A 20,757-nucleotide genomic window follows, 5' to 3' on the forward strand; every position below is an offset into this window, starting at 1 on the left:
GATGAGTGGGGGGGAAAGGTTGAATTAATAGGGGGGAAAATGGGAGGAAATGGTCTGGTGTTGTGCTTTTAATGTTCCCAGTCAAGCAGATGTGGTGCTTTTTAGTGATTGGTTTTCATTAGTTGTGCCAGGATCTTTTTTTTTGTTGCACTTCCCTCCAATATGCAGAGATTTGTAGCTGGTCATGTGCTGTGTGCATGCTGGCTTGGAAGTTTATGCCCAACTTGTGTAGGTGAGCAGTGACAGTCATTTATTTGTGTAATTCTTGGGCTGTTTCAATGACACAGTATATACATTGATGTGTTTAAGTCAGGACAAGCCCTGGTGTCAATACCTTCTCATAAATGCAAGGGAATGTGAAAATCAAGAGAAGAGTTTGCTGTTGGTATAGGTGCTTGCATGCAAAAGCACTTACTGATCGTTTTAAATACTCTCACAGAGCCTGTTTTTGTTAGTACAGAAGTTGTGTGTAAAGCACACAAATGCCTGGCTCTGTAACAAAGACTGTGCTCCCTGAGCTTGTTGCAGAGAGGGTGGGTGCACAGCTGTTATTAACCAAGGTGTGATTTGCCTAAAAATCTTTTTTCCCGGATTAAAATTATATTCTGCTCCTCAGACGTGGACAATGCAGGGTACGATTTATTTTTGTATTTTTTTAAACCTGGAGGGAAATCACTGCACTGTTGGCAGGTTCCAGATCTTCCCACTATTAGCTGAGGTGACCTAGTTGCTCAGCTGGTCATACAGAAATAAATAGGTACATTTAGTTGCGGAGAAGGTTGTCCTAACCTGGGACACTGATGTTGTGCAGGTGCCAAATGGCACCTTTCATCTGATGCCAGTGTAGAGTAAAGAAGGATCAAGCAGCAACAGCAGCTCTGTTCTCACGCTGACTTGGCACAGACAAGGCTGTGGCATCTTTTAACAAAAAGACTGACTTCTTTCTTGCCAGGTCAGTGAGTCCAGGCATGGTGGCTGCAGTGCTAAAATGACATCTGTGCACTTACACCTGCAGTGCTGCTGGATTTGGAGAAGGTCACCTTTGGTGATGGTGGTATCTGCTGCAGCTTTGTCCTTTGGACCTGGACTCTGCAGGAGTGGGGCTTCTTTGAGAGGGGCTGCTGCAAAACAAGCATGCTTCCCTGCTTGCCTGAAGATATGCCCAAGTGAACTTTCAGTTTTGTTAAACAGTTGGCCTTCATTAAAGCAGCTTTGTCTTCATAAAATGCTCACACAAAGTATTCTCTCCTGTGTCAGAACATATCGGTCCTCAAGGTCTTCTTTCAAAATGAAGTTGTAGCTGGAGATGTATGTGGGGGCACACAAACCTGGTTTAACTCCAGGTGTGCTCTGCTAGGCTGAGAACCTTGCAGTCCCCATAACCTTTCCCAAAGTTAGCCCTTTGGTGAGTTTGAGAGAAGACTGCAAAAAATATTATCGTCTTGCAACATTGAGACACTGAGTCTTCTCCAGTCTGTGCCTGCTTCTCTGAAACAGACTGCTGACTGAACACATCTGCAGCCTTAATCAGCCCCTTTGGACTTGGGCTCTGCTGTTCAGGTTGTGAGTGGCCTGGAGGAGCAGGTCTTCACTGGGCTTTGGGTGCTGGACTGGCACATGTTAGCAGGGAGGTCTGCTCCTGGCTTTTATGTGTTCTCTCGAGTGATGCCAGAAATCACGGAGACTGCTGGAAAGAAGGTTGACTCTCTCGCCTCTTTTCTGATGCATCCTAACTTTTGTTTGAGCAACCTCAGCTGACTTTGCAGCCTTTTAATCTTCTTACCCCTGAATCATGTCTTACCTCTGTCTGTAATTGCTGTGCAAAATAATGGGCACCTCCACTGCGATACTCGGAATAGATGTTTTGATTAACGTTTCTTTTCTTACAGGAGGTAGATGCTTGAGTTCCGTAGGTTTGGATGTGTGATGCTCTGCTTTCAGTTGCAAGTGTTAATACCAATGAGCAGCAGCATGCTGTGTCACTTATTGGTGGGGTAAAGCACACAGGTCAGAGCACAAACTCCTCCATATTTTTTCATAGGTGTGCTTAAAGCGTATTATTTTTGCGTGTGCATGGCTGGAGGTTGCTTTCTGGCTCTTCTGTGGCTATCCCTGTGGGAATTGCAGCAAGTGTCTGGCCATTCAACGCAGCAGCTGGAGAAGCTGGGTAGATGGTTGCTGTTTGCCATCCCCCTTCGGTAAGAATTGGCTTGAGGAGAGCTCCAGTAGAGGGATGGGGAGCATATCTCAGCAGCTGAGCAGTTGCCTGTCATTTGGAAATGGTTTTCTTGCTTTTCCTGAAGTAGCTGAAGAGGCAGGGAAAGTGGCAGTAAGGGAATAAAGGAGCGGAAGATGAATTTCACTGAGTGACCTGGCAACGCGCATGCACACTCTTAACCTCCCTGTTTTCATGTTGGTGCTGCTAATTCAGCTTGTCCAGGAGCACTGTGGAGAGCAAGTCCTGGTGGCCACCTCTAACCCTGTTTGCTTCGACTCTTTGAGCTGGTTAACAGTGAGAAACATTAGGAAAACAACCTGATGGTCCAAGCATGTACAATTTTATCAAAACATCTGCACCGGAGAGCTTCTTCCGTGCTCTTCTCACAGTCTACTCTCCTTACTCTTAACTGTGGTTTTCCCACTGGGTCATGCCTGCCCACAAAACCTTGCCAGCTTACAGCAAAGATGGCTTTGGTGAATCCCACGGTCCTTATGTAAAATATTAAAACCTGAATATTGGAAGTGGTAATCTTGAGAATGACATCTTGGAAGCTCTGTGCTCACAATCTCATCTGCTTATGGCCAGGCAGAGCCCACATGAAGAGAAAAATTGTGAATATCCATGTCATTGAAGGTCTCTGAATGAAGAGGGGCTCTGGAGAGCACACAAACTGACCACTTGTGTGCCTTCAGATATGCTCCAGAGGCACTGGTGTCTCTCCCCACCAGGCTGCTGCAGGCAGAAAGCAGTGCTGTCTCAGATGGTCCTGTGGTCCGTGTGGCCCTTGGCTACTTGAGAAGGGAGAAGGTCCTGTGGTCCAGATGGTCCTTGGGTGCTTGAGAGATGAGACAGACATTACCATGTCTGCTAATGACCCCATCTGTGGGGCAACCCTTGGAGTTGTGGTTGTTGATCTTAGGGGAAGAGCCAGCTTTTGATGACTTTGCAGTCCTTTGCAGTCGGAAGGCTGCCAGTGTTGGTTTCTTCTTCAGACTGATGCAGCAGCAGGCCAGAGTAAACAAGACAGAATTAGAGATTCTGAGGCTGCATTCTATATTCTGAGGCTGAGGTGATGGTGTCTCCAGAAAAGCAGTGTCGAAATGATCAGCTGATGGTCCTCAGTGTCACCAGTCTTATTACTGCCATCACAATGGAGTTAAATTCTTCATTAAAATAGCTTCCCTGTTGCATACTCTGCTATCTCTATATTTCAGTTATCCTTGATGCAGACCGCTGGAGAACACTCTTTGAAAACTGCAGCAGTTATGGAACTAAATTTATTTTTTTTTTTATTTATGTGATGATAATAATCTAATAATGGCCTTCTTAGCTTTCTAGAAAAAATATTTTGACTTCTGATGTGTTCAGGTAGAAGGTGTGCAGGGTGGTGAACTAGGCACCGAGAAGGTAATGAGACGTGTGGATTTTTGTAACACATCTACTAAGAGAAATATGGCACTAACTTAAATTAGTTCCTGTAAGTATATTACCTGCAAATAATATTTTTTATAAGCAGAGTGTTAATTGTTGTGATGATTCTCTGCTAAAAGATAATGTCAATGCACTATTGGTTTGCATGCTACCACAAAGCCTGCCTGATATGCAATGCCAATTTAATAAGTTAATATTTTTCCCTCTATAATTTTGAGTGTGCCCACGCCACATTTGAGTTGAAAACAGACTTTACTGCCCCGCCCCCTTTCACCTAAGAAATAAATACGGTGACCTCAGACTCGCATGTGTGCGTGTTCTTGATCGGCTGTGCTGACGGAAGATTCGCAAAGGGATATTTCAGGTAACATGAACCGAGAGCTAAAATTACCGACACACGGCTGCGAGGTGTAAGCTTAGTATGTAGCTGGCTAAAGAGGTGCTGAACAAGGAGGTAAAGTTAATCTTCATAAGGAGAGCGGTGCAACTCAGGTTGCAGCAGAGTTGGGGTTTGTTTCACTGTATGAATTTTTTCACTAGCTCTTTGTTTGTTTGTTTGTTTTTTAATTTAAGAAAGCATTGAAGAAGTGACATGAGCGTATGTATATATGGCTGTGTTAAAAGCCAGCCATCGCTGACTGCCAATATAAATCTGCTCTGATGGCTTGGGGGAGAAGTAAATTGTAGGGAGAGCAAAGCTATTTTCGACCAGCTATTTGAGCAGCTCACTTTATTTATTTATTTTTATAACTGATCTGGTAGTTGATCATGCCCATCCCTGCATTGAATAGAAATAAGAAATAGAAAACAGAAGGTTTGGGAATGGTTTCCAGCACTACTGCTGGTAAGCATAGATGTAGGTGCTACTATCAAAACAGCTTTGCAGTTGCTGGTGCAAGAGCATTTGAACATATGAAGAGAGGAGCAAAAATTGCTGGTGGGAAACCTGGTGTGTTCTCTGGAGGAGGCACAAATTCTGTACCCCAGGACTACCTGGCACCAGGAAGGGACTGGCAGGACTCTGGCCCTTGTTGAGGAGCATAGAATGGATGTATCCTGTTGCCTTTTTAGGTCACCATGTCACTCCTCCATTACACATCACTCCCCTTCTCCAGAGTAAGGAGGCTGGGCAAATACGTCTGCAGGCAGGCTGGACAGGGTACTCCCATGGACACAGTGAGGTTGGAACTGGTTGGCTCTGGTTTTGTAGGTGGGACAGCCAAGAGCTGTACACAGGCTGGCCGACTCCATGCCTCCACTTTGTAGGAGAAGATGCAAGTGCTTGGAGCCACATGTTTACTGAAGACTCTTGTAAGAAAGCATCCAGTAACTGCACAGAGCTGTCTGGTGAAGCCTGATATGGAAACTCCTTGTCTTGCAATTGAGCTCTTGCACTGGGGGCCAGAGCATGAGACCAGAATGATAGCATGTACTGGGATGAGGAACTGGGTTGGGGTTTGGGTTTTTGTATGTTTGATTTTTGGGGGTTTTTTTTACAGTTAATGTGAATCTCAGATTTGCTGGTAAACAGCATCCATAGTTGGCGTGTCTTATGTCTGTAGTGTATGTGTGTGTGTATGTATACACAGCCCACATCTGTACAGTGGTTTTGTTGGTCTGTAGTTCTGGTATAGCTGTGTTGGCCAAAGCTGTGGGTGCAGTGAAGCTCTGACATGGTCACATCAGCAGGAAAAAAGCAGCTCTTCCCATAACATAGTTTGCTAGAGGATCCCATTTAAAATCCTACAAGCAAGGTGGTTTTTGTTAGTGTAATGCCTCTAAAGCATGTTAGCCCATGCATTCTGGGTTGCAGGTTTTTGTAGATAATAATTTTATGGTTAGGTTTTTAGTGTGGGTTTTTTTTTTAGTTGAAGTGGTCAGCCATTGCTCCTGCACCAAGTCTGAACTGCCACCCCAGAGATGATCCTTTCCTGTTAAGAGGTGGTCCCACCACCCTCTGCTCTGCAGGAGAGCTCAGGTTAGGGCAGCAAGCTCTTGCAGGAGGGAAAAAGATCTTTTGGACCCAGGCAGCTCTGTGGGACTCACAGCTGATGAACTGATAGACTGGCCAGATCTTTCCCTGGTAGAAGTATGTGACAGCACTTGGGAATGACTGTGACTGCTAGGGAGTTGTAGAGACTTCGTTTGTGCTGAGCCCACAAACGCACTTTATGCTGTTGTAAGTTTTGCAGCTTTTTTCACTCTTTGGGCACCAAAGGCAAACACTTCTAAACAGGGTCAATTTACAAATATAATGAGTATAACTAAGGATTTAATGTCAGACCTACATGGATTAGATCCTACCTGTTAAGGTCTTTTCCAGATTCAGAGGTTGACATGAGAATAACTATTATTTCTGTGTCTAAATTGGTGTTTCAAGATAGATACAGCAGTTTCCAAATGATTACCATAATCTCTGATTACAAATGGAGGGGAGCTAGCAGATGCTCATGAGCTTACTGGGAGGCTCCTGCTGGACCCTGGCTCTCATCAGTGACTACAGTATTCCTGCACAGCATAGGGATGGTGCAGCCCTGTGTTTGGGTTTGGTGGGCTGAATGTGATTTTGGCGGTTTGCAGTGATTTCTGACCATCTCCTTTGTTGCAGACCAATAAAGCTAAATGGGTCCAGTCACTGGAATGACTCCGGATAAGAAAGCTGAAACGCCAGGAGCAGAAAAAGCTGCAGGACTACGGCAGTGTCATGGGATGGGCAGCTTGCCTGATGCAGGCGATGCCGGCAAGCCAAAGGCCACTGTGGTGGACAGAGATGCAGCAGACGATGAGCTCACAAATTTGAACTGGCTGCACGAAAGTACAAACCTTCTAACAAACTTCAGCCTCGGAAGTGAGGGCCTTCCGATCGTTAGCCCCTTATACGACATCGAGGGGGACAGCGTGCCATCCTTCTCACCGTCCTGTTACCAGAACCCTGAAAAAAAATCCTCCACTTCCAAACCCCCTTACTCTTTCAGCCTTCTCATTTACATGGCAATCGAGCAGTCCCCCAACAAGAGCCTGCCAGTCAAAGAAATCTACAGCTGGATCCTGGACCGCTTCCCCTACTTCGCCACAGCCCCCACCGGCTGGAAGAACTCGGTCCGGCACAACCTCTCCTTGAACAAGTGTTTCCGAAAGGTGGAGAAAAGCCATGGCAAGGTGAGACCTGGCAGGAGGGAGGTGGAGCAAGTTTGAAATTCAGGGGGAAATAAAAAAGATTCTGTTGTTCTCAAGGATGTTTTGTTTGGCGTTTTTTCCCCTCTTTATGTCCTCTAACGCTTTATTTGCAGCTGGAGATGGTTTGGAAATGCTGCTTCTGACAAATCACAGGATGACAAAAGTCATTTGGGTTTGTTATTTATTGCTGACCTGGGTAGATCTTGCTGTGGTGCATCATTTTTAAATCTGGCAAACATGCAATTGTAAAGGACCTCGTTTCCACATACAATTTCGGTTGCCTGCAATAGCCAAATGAAATTTCAGATATCTCTCTTAGGCTGTCTTCTTGATAAAGCTTCTTAAACCAGTGCTCTCTCTATTCTCCAGTGCTGAAACTCTGGGGTATGTTCCTCCTTCCCCTCTTTTCCAACACAGCCATGGCTACGATTGCACTGACAAGCAGAAGAGATTGTGGGATGCCAACCAGGTTTCCCGCTTAGTTAGCGTGGGTGTTGCCCCTCTGGGTGCAGATGTGGTCCTCTGCAAGGTCTTCTTACTTGGGGGCACACTGTATGTATGTGGCTAAGTGTTTCTCAGTCCAAACAGCTTTCTTTAATATTAAACTGACTCCTTCACTTGTGATCTCCTGTTACACTCAGCTCTAGCTTTCCAATAACCATCTTAATTCCTGCATTTAATGTACTGCAGTGCTTTAACCCCTGTCATAGCATAACAGTGTGTGACTCTGCATTGTGCAGAGGCAGTTCTTGAAGTCAAGGATACTCTTTTTTGTACAAGTTCTTTCTTTTGACTTTTATGATTTTACTAATGACTTTCTTCCTCCCTCTCTCATTTCTCATCCTGTTCCTCAAAGAGCTGGCTCTGACTTATATAAACTAACAAACCACATACTGGAAGTCAACAAACAAATCCTGGAGCCCTGTGTTTGGAGGTCAGCCTCAGTGGTAACAGTCTCGTTATCAAAAATGTCTGTGATGCCTGGCGTGCTTGACAACCTCTTGCTGTAAATAGTGGTCCTGGAGCTGAGTGAGCATCGGGAAGGACTGCTTTCTACTGATAGGACTGAATACCACTGCTTCTCAATACTCCTGCTTTTACATTTAACTGATAACCACTGTTTGCCCAAGCAGCAGCTTTGCCCCTGAAAAAGTGACTTTTTATTGCAATGTGACAAGTCCAGTAACTCCCCCATTGTCAAGTCCTGCCGAGAGTTAGGACAGGCTCTTAATGTGACTTCAGGTGCTGCAATGGAGTAACTGGGATGCTGCCAGCTGTGCCTGTGAGGAGGACTGGATCTGAACAGGGACCACACGCTGCTGCAGGTGACAGAGGTGCCCTTAAAGGACTGTGTGGCTCTGTCCAGGAATGGTGACATGAGTTTCAGAAGAATTAGGGCAGGAATGGGAAACCTAAACTGGTATATGAGTTCCTGCTGTCTGTGGATCTGCCCTTTAATGCTCAGCTGTTTCTAGCCTGGAAACCCCCATGGGTTAGGAGTTACCAGTCAAACCTCTTGTCTTGGCATTTGGGTGGCAGGAGCTTGAGACTGGCGTGGTCCCCTGCTTGCCCTGGCATCTCCACTAGTATTGCTGGGCTCAGAGGATGGCTTGCTGCTCGATGTGACATCTTCAGTAGGAAGAGCAAAATGCAGAACAGCTACCACTGCTACCAGCAGGGTGATGCTGATGTGCTCTGTCAGTGTTTTTCCAGGGCTGCAGGGACTGCACAACTCTCTAACTCTAAAGAACAGAAACTGCGTTTACAAAAAAAAACCCAAAAAAGCCCCTCCTGAAACTTTGCTGAAGCTTCCCCATTTCCAGCAAACAGTAGTTAAATCTTAACCTTCTACCCTGCTTAGAAAAGGACCAGATGAGGGTACTGCTCCAAATTCTTCCTGCAAAATAAGTCTGTGGCACAGAGCATCACGCACAGACTGCATGGGAGTTGATCTGATAGATGATGGAAATGCTACAGACTCCTTTGTATGAGCTCCTCTGGTGCAAGCAGCAGTGGCTTACAAACTTATTTTACTGGTTGTTGGTAACCTTGTGCTAGCCATGCCTCTGGGTGCTTCCCTGAGAGGGCAACATAATTTTGTATTTTTTCCATTTTTTTCCTTTGTTATGGCATTTTATATCTCGAAGGGAGCACACAGTCAGTTTTCTTTTAGCCCCAGTGTCTGTGGAAGCAGAGAGATCCATGGCATGCTGTATTGGATGAGCATGGGTTTTTTTGTAATGTCAGGGTAAGAAGGGTTTTAAAGCCTTTCAAATGAATCTGGGCTCTTGTGTTGGAAGAGTGTAAATGTCTGACAAGAGGGGACGGTCTGTGACCCCCACATCTCTGGGCAGGCTGCTGTCTAACAGCTCCCTGGCTATTGCTGCTGGCTGTCAGCTATGAAATCATCTCTTGGAGGTCTGGCAGCAAAAGTAGGAAAAGTCTGTCCTCATCTTTGCTGTAATGCTGATATTTTGGTTTGGATTGGGAGTGCACATGGAAATGAATCTCCTGATTTTTCCCCACTTACCCCACTGAGCTGGCGCTGCAGGGCAGTTTCAGGACACTTAAACTGAATTCATTTGTGAAGAGTTGCTGCAGTAGCGTGCTTACTGTGCCCTGATGGCTCTGGACATTGTCCACAAGACCCTGTTGGAGCTTCCCTGCTGGGAAGGCTGTCCTTGTTTGGACAGCTGGAAAAAATTGTATGTTATGGTTTTCTTTTGATGATTTGAAGGGTGCTGAAGGGAAAGTAACTGGTTTGAGATGCCTTATGAGCCAGCACTGCAGTCTAGAGGAGGAACTTCTCATGCCATGGAAACAGGGTTGTATGTATGTCACATCTCTGCTGAAACACACATTACCTGTTCTGAATGCACATCACACGATGCTGCTGTATCTGAGTGGTTTGTCAAGATTTACCCCAGGTAACAGACTTACAAGCTGAAATGCCCTTTCTTGTTAGAGCTGGGGTTGAGCACCTGTCTGCAGTCATCCAGGCACATGAGATTTCCAGTGGGTCTCTCGTAATGGTGGTTGGGAGGTGGGGCTGATGAACAGCAAGGGGATAATGCTGGAGCCAGTCTTAGGACTCCTGCTTGCCTTCCAATGTACCTGCTGTGGCCCTGGTGCCCCTGAAGATGTGGAGGTACAACTGTGGGCTAGTGATCTTCAGAAGATACACCTAATGCTCTTTGCATCTTAAGCACTGTCATGCTTCCCTGGGGTTGGGAAGAGAGGTGCCTACAGTGGGAAATTGCTTTTTTTGAGGGAGCAGCATCTGCTATACAGCACAGGAGAAACTGAAGTGAAAAGCACTTTGGAGCTGGAAGCCCTGAAGAGCCTCCCTGCTCTTTTCTAGACTTGGTTTTACAACTGTGGCATTGGGAATTATGCATTAATCGATACCACTGGGAAGAAAAGGTGTAAGGAGGCAGGAGTGGCATTTGCATCAAGCATCAATTTGGCAGGCCACTGCTTGCATGGATGTGGGTGGCCCTGCCACTGGCTCCTCTGCAGGATGGGGTGCAGGGCTTGAATATCTTCAACAAAGCTCTCTGTCTTCTAGGTAAATATGTGGTTTAGGGTTTTATTCTTTTAGTGTTTGTCTTTTTTTTTTCCTCTTCTTTGACAAGTAATGGTGGTATGCAGTCTGTGTAGCTCTTCAAATATTTGGGCAAGGAGCAGGGCAGGTCCCATCCATAAGGCTGTAGAGATAGGAGAGAGATGCCTATTACCTGATAAAACTCTTGGTGAATATATGATATACCTTTGTGCACACATACAGTATTTTCCAGTGGTTCACCTTGCTCGAGTGGAAGCAGCTGGTGAGCACTGTCCATACCCAGTGGAGCTGAGGATGCTGCTCAGGGCTGAAGCTTATGGAGGGCTCTCTGCAGGACAGGGACATGTGTCTGCCTCTGCTGGGAGCCCGAGCCAGCAGCACCAGCTGGAATTCTCTGCTGTGGTTGCTCCTTGGGCTTTACTTACTGGACTAGTGGTGGGGTGGTGATAAAGGGTAAGGCTGGATCATGAGAGGCATCTTGTTTCCAATGCGTTTTTCTATAATCCAGTCCCAAAATGCTGGGGGCTGGAAATTTACTGTCTTTACAAAATAGCTCCAGTGCTTCAAAACATAGGGATTACTTTCCTTCCCTTGTTTTTGCCTAGATGAAGTCCTGCAAGTCAAATTAGAGACATTAGAAAGATGCAAAACAGACGATAGGCCAAAAAATAATCTCAGAACCGTATGACTGCTCCACACGTCCTGAGATGCAGATTAAGAAGAGCCTGGTGGCCTCTCTGCACTGGCTCTGGAGGGGTGTTTCTCTAGATCTTAAATGAAAGTTTCACCTACATTTCAGCTAGCACATCAACACTTGCCTGGCTGTTGATGTGAAATGGTAACCTCCAAAGGCAGTTTAGCATTTTAGAGCATCCTAGGATTAGTCTTTGCTAGGAGAAATAGCACAGTCTGTTTTGTCTTGTTTTAAAGCTGGATGTATTAGTTCTCTGGAATTGCCAGCTCCAGTTGTGGCTGGCTTTCCCCTAAAACATTAAACTTAACTTCAGATCTGGTCTGGACTTCTACTGTGTCTTTGCTGGGCAGAGGGCGCAAGCGAAGCACTGCACAGGAGCAGCCCCATGGGCATCACTTCTTTTGCTCAGTGTCTGCTTTTAGTATCTGTAATGGTGGGTGGAAGTGTGACTTCACATTACACATAACCCACAGAAGAAGTCACTGTTTTACTGCCTCTTACATTGGGTCAGTATCTGTATGGCTTGAAGATGTGCCTGGTTCAGCTTGCAATACCCACCCAAAATCCTTGTTTTAAGTTGTCATAGCAGCAAGCTGGCGGGAATACCTGGCTGGGAAGATGAAAGAGGGAAACTAATCCCCAGCAGCTGAACTGAATTAGGCATGAAGCGAAAGTGCTCACCTAAAGTAGCAGATAAAACCCTGTGGAGCTGTGGTTTGCTGGTCAGGGGAGTTCCTGCTGTTCTCTGAGGGCCTCAAAGCTACCAAAGAGAGGGGAAAAAAAAAAAAAGCCAGTTGGATAGGGGTTGGGATGCTGGGGAAAGGGGTCTGGTAGAGGTGCAGGAAAGGGATCAGGGTTTTAAGTGTCATGGAGATGATGGATTCAGCCAGTTGGGAGGATACTCCCTGTTAGTACTTAGGGTGGCTACATCATCCTCCCAGCCACCATGGCTGTTTAATAATTAAAGGTAAACTTCTTGATAAGTATCTTACAGGCTGTGCTCAGTTTTAGTATGAAAATATGAGTGTAAGAAAGATTCAGGTTAAAAAATAAATAACTCAGAGGGATGGGACAGCTCAGATCTTTGTGAAAGGCAGTGACTTCAACTAAAATTGTGGAGCTGCATCTCTTTCTCAGCTGGGGCTCTCTTCTCTGTTGATAGCAAGGTTTTTCCTCTTCTCCAGAAAAAAAACATTACTTAAATAGAACCACAGACTTACACGCTTCGTGAGTCCTTTTCAGTCTTGAGTAAGTCATGGAGCATCCATCCCTACAAGGGTATTTTTGCCCCCTGTTGTTGTGGCAGGAGGAGGCCAGCTGTCCTCTGTGGGCTCACAGGAGGTGCTCCACGAAGCTTGGGTTTCTGCTCTGAGAATCAGCCCCCTCAAATACTCTAAAAATTCCTTCCTGTTCAGGTGTAGAGCTGCCCCACCCTTCAGCCAGGTACATGATCATTTCTGTAATACCTGTTCTCCCGAAAAAATCTGGTGCTGCTACCTGCAGAGTTTTTAGCTGATCTGTCAGGTTTTAGCTTTCCTATTTAATTTTCTTCAGGTCTTCAAGAACTAACAGGCTCAAAAAAACAGGTTTTTTTTCTTTATTTAGTAAATTTTTGAGGAAACCTTTGGGAGGGGTAAGAGGTGCTTAATCTTGCTCGAGTTTCAACATACCAAATTTAATATCAAGAATGACTAGCACAGTGGTGCTTACACTGTTAGGTGCATCAAAAATACATTAATTAAGTTTTCAGATTTTGCAAATGTGGGAAGATCTTGCGCATCTGGCAAGATCCTTTTACAGGACGCTGTAAAGTTAAATGAGTATGTGGCCATATTTAAGCAAAAGGAAGGGTGCTTAGATTTTTTACTTAGAAACCTATTAATGAAAAGACTGCTGATTAGTTTGCTGGTGCTTGGACAGATCCTTAAATGCACAGCTGTGTTTACCAAGTGTTAAAATAAGGTTTACAGCTTTCGGGGGACAAATGAGAATGGAAATGGGGCTTTGGAGAAGGGGCTTTTGGAGATGCTACCCCAAGCTGCAAGATGGGTGCTTCCATAGTGTATAAGGACTGTTTTCTTAATTTGGGAGCATGCACTTTCCATGCTGGTGGTGAAGCTGCCTGTGGATGTTGTACATCAGCTGTACTGGGGTGTATGCCTATGTACAGTCATTGCACTGTGCTGCAACTTGGGAGTATTAAATTAGAAAGGACTGTAACAGTCTGGCCCCAGGTTTTCTGATTTTCCATGCTTCTTTCTTGCAGGTGAATGGAAAAGGGTCATTGTGGTGTGTTGACCCAAAATATAAACCTAATCTTGTCCAAGCACTGAAGAAACAGCCCTTTTCCTCAGCACTTGCATTTTATACTCCGCCGGCGTCACCACCGAGGTAGGTGAATTTTCCCATCCGAGCAGGGTGTGTGGTCACGTTTCTCCACCCGGCAGAGGAAATGCCCACATGGATGTTGTTGATCTGTTGTTACCATTTGCCACCCGAGAGAAGAATTTGAGTGGGGCTTAGGTGAGACCAGCTAGATGAGGTGGGGAGATTTAATGAGCTCGAGCTTCCCAGATAGACATCTGAGGTGTGTGTCCAAGTCGTCTCCTTAACTGTGGGAGAGTTTCAAAGAAGAAGGTCAGGAGTGTGCTGGGTGCTTACTGGTTAGCCCAATTTCTCCAGGGGGCAAGCAGTCCCGGGAACTGGAGCAAAATCCTCCTTCAAGCCCAGTTCACCCGGACTGGTGCTGTTGGCTTTGGAGGAGGTGGGTGTCTTTCTGTAAGTCACTTATCTGGTTATAAAATGTATATACTCCACGCTGTTGTCAAAAACAATCAACTTTTCTACAGTCAGAAGTGCTTAGAGAGGCTGGTCTGTGAGGGTTGTTTTTCTCAAAGGCTGTTAAAAGGATTTTGCAGCAGGGATGGAAAAAACAGTCTTTGACATAAATATACTCTGAGGTGAAGCATGCAAGACTTCCGAAACCAGGGCTTCCTTACCAGCACATTTTAAGATCAGGCAATAGATCTGGGGGAATTTGAAGTCAATCTCATGCATCCTCAGTAGAGGAAGAGGAGCTGGGTCAGCCTGTAGAGGTGGGACAGAGAGGAGGAGCACAAAGCAGAGGAATGCATTGGGTGAGCTCAGTTCTTAGGTAGGCATGTGGCCGGTTTGTCTAGTTCAGCAAAGAATTTGGGTAAGATAAGAGATAATTAAGGTCTCTCTACATTGACCTATGCCTTAATCTTACTGCAAGGAATTTCCTTAACAAACAGGAGGAACTGGGATTACTGGACTGGTAACATTGAGCAGGCCTTTCTCAGGGTCCAACAGGACATTGACTCTGGGAGCTGGCAACCCCATGCAAGCCTTAGCTGTCTGGCTGAAGATTTTTGTGTGGCAGGGGCTTTTCCAGCTGGGCTTGTAACCTGCAGGATATAACCAGTGATCTCTGGTCTCTCTCCAACCCAGGGCCATCTTGGGTTGGAACAAGCCAGGCGGAAGTATCCTGTTTTCCAGCTTTCTACTGGAATGGGAGCAATACTAAAATAACCGCGAAGCATTTAAGTATTAAGAAATAGTCAGCTTGGAAAGTATGAGATGACTGGTGGTATTGCTTGGTTTTATGGGAATAAAGATTATTGAAATGACTGTAATCGGGCTCTAGAGGATAATGCTTTTACAGGCTTTAATGTTTCTATGTAAGGGCATAGACTTCTGGTTTTTTGGTACAACTCAAGTGAAAGTTTAGTCCTTGAAAGCTTTAATACCATGTCTGTGTTAACACAATCAGACATTAATATGTAGAGAATAATGGAGATAGAGAGTGACCTCTGGATGTTGTTTCTCCAGCTGAGGCACAGAGGATCCAGACAGGCTCAGCCTAGGGTAGGGAATTCAGTTAAGCTTTTAGTATCTCCAAGGTCTTCAAGATTAGTCCAGCAGAAGTTATGTTGAAGTGTGGTTTACTTAGCTTGTCTAAATACAACATACTGAAATCAGGTGTAGGGAAGGAGAGATTTTATCTGAATGCTGAAGTACTTAGAAGATCATGACTTTAATTTGAAGCTGTTGTTTTTGGTAACTTTTTTTTTTCCTTCACTGAAGGACTAGTCACACTTGCCAACAATCACAATTACAAGGAAATCCAGGTTCTAATGAAGCCACATGGCAAAATTCCCACTGTCTTCAATACAGGAAGGGTTTTGCAGTGCTTGTATTTATGAGTACAAGAAAATAAGAAACGGCATTTTAAGATACCAGACTTCTTCCTAATGAAAGCTGGTTTATTTTCCTTTAATAGTAAAAAAACCATTTATATGACTTTCCATCACGCACAGAAAACCAGATTTTTTTTTCCCCTTCCAAGTTTAAAGATTCTTGGATTTGATTTAAATTCTGGCCTAATTTTGGGGAAGGGCCCCCAAGGGTCTGCCTTGTTGAAGAGAGAGAGAAAGCCCAGAGGTACAGCTGGAGAGACTCTGGAAGTACTGTCCAAATTTATCTACAGGGTGATCCTAAAATTCGACTGTGAGAGTCTCTGAATTTTTCTGTGGGAAGGCTAGTGTTCATAATTATTTTACAGTGTGTTTGTGGGGAGTATGCCTGTCATTCAGCAGGATGTTAAAATAAAATTTAAGCTGTTACTTTGAGCAGAAGCTTTCCAAAACTGTAATCTGTGTCTAGTGACACTGAAATTCGTATTATCATAGATGATTGGCATCCTTGATGCATTTTGTGCTGTATTTTGTTTCTGCACAGCTTGTTCAACAAGTTGGTGCAGAGCCCCTGGCTGCATTTTGTTTCTGTACTACATGTATTACAGCCCTGGGCTCCGGGGATGGCCACAGCCCTCATCTTGCAGATACCTTATGCATAGTTTGTCTTAATCAATACTGGGCATTAATTTGCTCTGGGGAAGCTCCATGTGGATGTGATTTTTGAAGGATCTGAGCTTAGAACAAAAGGATGAAGATGTTTAGCATCTCTCTGTACAATGGACCTGTGGGCTGCAGAGCCAGCCTGTTGGGGTTGGACCATTGCTTTCCTTTTATTTTTAATTTTTTTTTTCACCTCATTTTTGCAGTTCCCTTTGTGCTCCATGGCTGCTACAAGAAAACATACCAGACAGTGAGCTCTAGTTTTCCATTTTTTCCCCATTCAGCTGAGCTGGAACTTTTTCCCCTTGGTTACGACACTGGGAGGTGCTCAGATATTACTCTCCTTTTCAGTAGCTTTGGTTACCAGTGCCAGGCAGGCTGTGGTGCAGCAAGAGCTCCTTATGTAGCCCAGACGGTGCATTTCAAGCCACCTTGCTTTGATTTTTTTTTTTTTCCTCTTGCACTGTAGCAGCCTTTGGAGCTGAGTTTGGCCAGCTGAGTTTGGCTAATGTGATGGCAAGTTGGAGCAGTGAGGCTATTAAATGGGCACCCTTGTTAACATCTGTGCAGGGTAGCTGATCTCAGGGTGGCTGAGATGTGTGCAGCCTCAGTAGCAGCCAGTCACCAGTGAAAAGCATTTTCTTCAAACTGCAATTTGAAGAGTGAAGATTTTAGTTTAAAAAAGTTATTTTTAAAGCTGAAGTAATTATTTGAGTTTTAATGAATGATCTAGACAAATAATTACAATGTTAAACATTTAGCAACTTTGTGATTTTGGGGGGTTTTGTGGCTGTACCTTATTTTGGAAAACAGAGCTGCCTAAATATGATAAATGTAAAAGGTAAGCACACCTTAAGGATGAAAATCACCCCATTAATCCTGTGAGGCTTCTGTTACAGGTTGGGCTTGAAAATTCTGCTCATCACCCTTCAAATTCTTCCAGCAACACTATAAAAGATGCACATTGCTACGTTTCATGCAATTTTAATAGTGTGTACTATTTTTGTTGTATTTATTTGTAACTGCTTGCTAGTATATTTATAGTGAACTGAATAATTAGGACTGGGTGCGTAACAAAAAAAACCCAAACAACCAAACGAGCAAAAGCTTTAGCTTGCCCTTTATTCTGTAGGGGATTTAATGGTGCTTTGCCAGGTGCAAAGCTGGTCTGATTATGAAAAAGCCCCAGATAGCATCACCAAAACAGCCAAGCCTCAGATAACTTTAAAATCATCAGGTATCTTGATTTGGGGTTTTTTTTTGTTCTTCCCCAGCTTTTTGCACATTACCTTTCATTTTTGTTAATTGCCCTCTGCCGTTTGGAGGAGCAGGCAGACACAACTCCCCCTTACCTGTTGTGTTGCTCCTGGGCTCTGAGCATCCCTGTGTAAGCTGAAGTTTACTTCACACGTAGGTTTTACATACTATAAAATACATGGTTTTGTTTAAAATCCAGCCTTTAGGCAACTACATAAAATCTGTAGAAGTCAGTATCTCTCGCCAACAAGATTTTTGCTTAGTTGTGTGTGTTTGGAGGTGTTTTCCAAATGCTGATGGTGGCTTAAATAGTGCTACACAAACTATCAACCAAGTGTCAAGCCATTTACTGAGGGCAATAGGAATTGCTTGCCCACCTCTGGCAATAGGGTTGGTTTTGTTTTTACCCTTCTGTGATCATAATATGGTGTCTGCTACACTTTGTACAAATCATTTGCCTAAATTAGGGCTTGGCTTTGAGCTGTTGAATTTCTTTTCAGTAGGTCGTCGTCCCCTCACTACCTAACTTCAGTCCTTCAGCAGAACCATGGCCGAGCTCTCAAAGGTAAACGTTTCTTCTTACTTCACTCTGCTCCCCTGGCTTTAGTCACAAGCATGTACTGCAGCCCAGCTGATGTTGTCTACAGACCTGCTCTGAAGGGTCTCCTAGATGACAAAAAAAACCCAGATGTAATACAGCGTATGCGTATTATATTAGCCACCTGTGTATTAATTTTAAATCCATGAGGTGAATTTCAAGGTGTAATTTGGGCCATCTTGTTCTGGCAGCAAAGTATTCAGCACACGTATCACTCCCAAAAATGACCTACTTAAAGAATGAATAGTTCAGTAGAAAACAAATCCGAAAGCTACACATCTCTGTACTAGTTTTACTGGAGACCAAGAACTGAGAACCAAGGGCAGCAAATTTTAATGTATAAAACTTGTGGGATGTGGCCACAAAAGTTGAATCTAACGGAAAGTGAGCACGTGTTGTATAGGAGTGTTGTTAAAGCTCTTTCAAAAAGGACAGTGAAAGGCCACTGACAGAGTGGGTCTGTGAGCAAGCACAGCAGACACACAGCTCCCTGGTTTTGATAGCGTGGTAGGCTTAGAGGGGAGAAGATTGCTTTTAGTTTTGGACACAAACTAGCAGCTTTGGCTAGGCAGCAAAGCCAAGGCTTTATAGAGACGAATCAGGTGCCTGGCCCACAGATGATAATCACCGTGCATCCAGATGGAGGTTTATGGTTGTACGTGAGTGGCAAGGAAGCTTCCTTGGCTGGCTGGCTGCTGCAAGGCTGCTAGATCTGGGATTCTTAGGGCTCCTTAGAGAATACGAGGAATTCCCCTCCTCTTAATGATTTTGCTGGTGTGTCCTGTGACAGGTATGGAGATTGCCAGCCTGATGCTAACTGTTCCAATTAGCTACACCAGAGGTGCCGAAATAATGATTTGTGTCTGTTATCATTTAATTTCTGCATCTCAGGGAACCTGCTCAGCATTTCTCTGGCATTAGAGGGAAGCCATTAATGTTCCTGGGGTCACATAGGGCAGCTCTTGTGCACATGAAAGAATTCCTTGTAATAAGGTGCTTCCTCAGCTGTTCTGTTGGGGAAGCATGAATTTGGGAAATACTGCTCTGTTGAGGAGAGCAATCGCAAATGAAGCCAAAGCACCTTAACAGTGACACAGAGTACTGCTAAGAAGTCACTGCGGAAATGTCTCTCCTCTTTCTTTGGGAGTATTAAGGTACAGAATACTCTTTGCAGGTAATAATCCTGTGTTGCATTAATGCCTCCAATTACTTGCCATTTTAACAAGTGGTGCTTATGTACCAACATCAGATGATAAAACAAAATGTCTGTGATAGCAAGTAAGGAATGGAAGTATTTCACTTTCTGATTACACTAGTGGAGCAAATTAACTCTTCATGGAGTTTTTTCCACTTCTTTTTTTTGGTTGGATGCATGTGACCTATAAATTCAGGGGCTCTATTTCTGCCAAAGAAAGACAAAACAGAATAAAAAAAATAATCTCATGAGTACAATGGGATAGACCTTAAAGTATGATGAGTTTAAAATGAAAGACTTCGAAAACAAGGAGGGAATGTGTATGTTTTATAACCTGTGCTGGAAACAGCAGGTCAGTCCCCTTTCTATGTTGATGCAATACAACATATCCCAAGGTGTCATCTTCTTCAGATTTGTCCTTGACCAGGGATGAAGGTAGGGATAGTTGTCAAGATAAGGAAGCCACACTGACGACTCTGCAGTCCCCTCCCTTCAAACAAGTAATATTGTTAATGTAGGGGGGAATTAATTGTTAATATTGTTAATGTAGGGGGGAAAACAAATGCCATCAGAAATGACATTGCTGATGTTTCACTTTAACAGTTCCCACCCAGGTTCCAGTTCAGCAGAACTGAGAGCCTGTTCTGCTTGCTGCTGGTCCCTTCCAGCACAATATCTTCCAACTCCTCTTCTCCACTCCCTGCTCATACCTACATATGCCTCAGATGTGATCCTTTGTTCTCAGACACCAAGACTCCTGTGAGAGCTCACTGTCTCTTTGCTCTTCTTTTGCCTGGTTAGTCCACCATATATATTTCTGTCCTGTATAAGGAGTATTCATCATCCGTTGCTGAAGTGAGCCAAGGAAGACCTTGGATTTCCTCTTTTTTAAAGTGCATGAGCATATCCTGAAATGAGTGGGAAAGGCGTGCTTGTTTCTTTTCCTTTTCACCTGATGCTGGTTAGAAATGTCACTCTTTGCCCTAATATCCTCCAGGTGCCTTTCAGAGATGTAAGCAATCCACTCTGGGCAGCAAAGGATGGCATTTTACAGCAGCGCTTGTCACCCCAGCTGACAGTGCTGCAGTTCACCTAAGCCTTTTTACGTGCCTATTTATTATTTAGATCCCCGTGCTTTCTAGATCAAGCAGTTCAGAGCTCTTTCCCCTCTCATATTCTCAATTTCTTCCATTTGACTTATTAGTGTGAAAAATACTGCTGGGGGAGGGAGGTGTTCTGAATTAGTGCCGGGTTAATAGGCACGGTTGTTCTCAGCCTTGCACATTCACACAGCCAGGGTATGAAGCTGCTGAGATGCTTTGCTGTGCCATGTGTCTGATCTTTCTCTCTCGACTGGTACAAACAAAAGGCACTTGTTAAGTATAGCAACAGCATTGTCACATGAATGTCTAATTATGTCACTGATCTTGGCTTCGGTAAGTGCAACGTGAGAATTCAGCTTTTGAACGGCATAGTTAAGGTATGAGACTGATCTGTAACAGTGTTGTGATGTACAAGTCATGCTTGGTCTGAGTTTGTACGTTCCCCCTGCCCCCACTTTTTGTTGTAGGCCAGTATAGGCGGATATATATGTTCTTTGTATGTTTTAGGGACCTCATCTTGTCAGGCTTACCTGAGATCTAACATTTTGCTGCTTCTGCTTTACAGAATCTGATATTGATGCTGCTACTGCAATGATGCTGTTAAATACTTCCATTCAGCAAGGGATATTGGACTGT

The 20,757-nt window shown here is 44.4% G+C and overlaps 1 protein-coding gene across 5 annotated transcripts in view; it reads left to right on the forward strand.

The window, feature by feature from the left end:
* The window catches only part of FOXN2 (forkhead box N2), a 34,554-nt gene that overhangs the window by 7,086 nt on the left and 6,711 nt on the right, over positions 1-20,757 (forward strand). For 4 of the 5 annotated variants that reach the window (XM_039378694.1, XM_027723646.2, XM_027723649.2 and 1 more), the window contains exons 2-5: positions 6,261-6,811; positions 13,355-13,479; positions 17,726-17,790; positions 20,687-20,755. In XM_039378694.1, the coding sequence (XP_039234628.1) occupies positions 6,275-6,811; positions 13,355-13,479; positions 17,726-17,790; positions 20,687-20,755 (796 nt within the window). In that variant the 5' untranslated portion in view covers positions 6,261-6,274. The remainder of the gene's footprint in view (positions 1-6,260; positions 6,812-13,354; positions 13,480-17,725; positions 17,791-20,686; positions 20,756-20,757) is intronic. The other variant, XM_039378695.1, reaches the window with a different exon arrangement.

This window comes from Pipra filicauda, unplaced genomic scaffold, assembly GCF_003945595.2.
Source record: "Pipra filicauda isolate LSUMZ 115617 unplaced genomic scaffold, ASM394559v2 scaffold143_size2779998_pilon, whole genome shotgun sequence".
Classification (NCBI taxonomy): Eukaryota; Metazoa; Chordata; class Aves; order Passeriformes; family Pipridae; genus Pipra; species Pipra filicauda.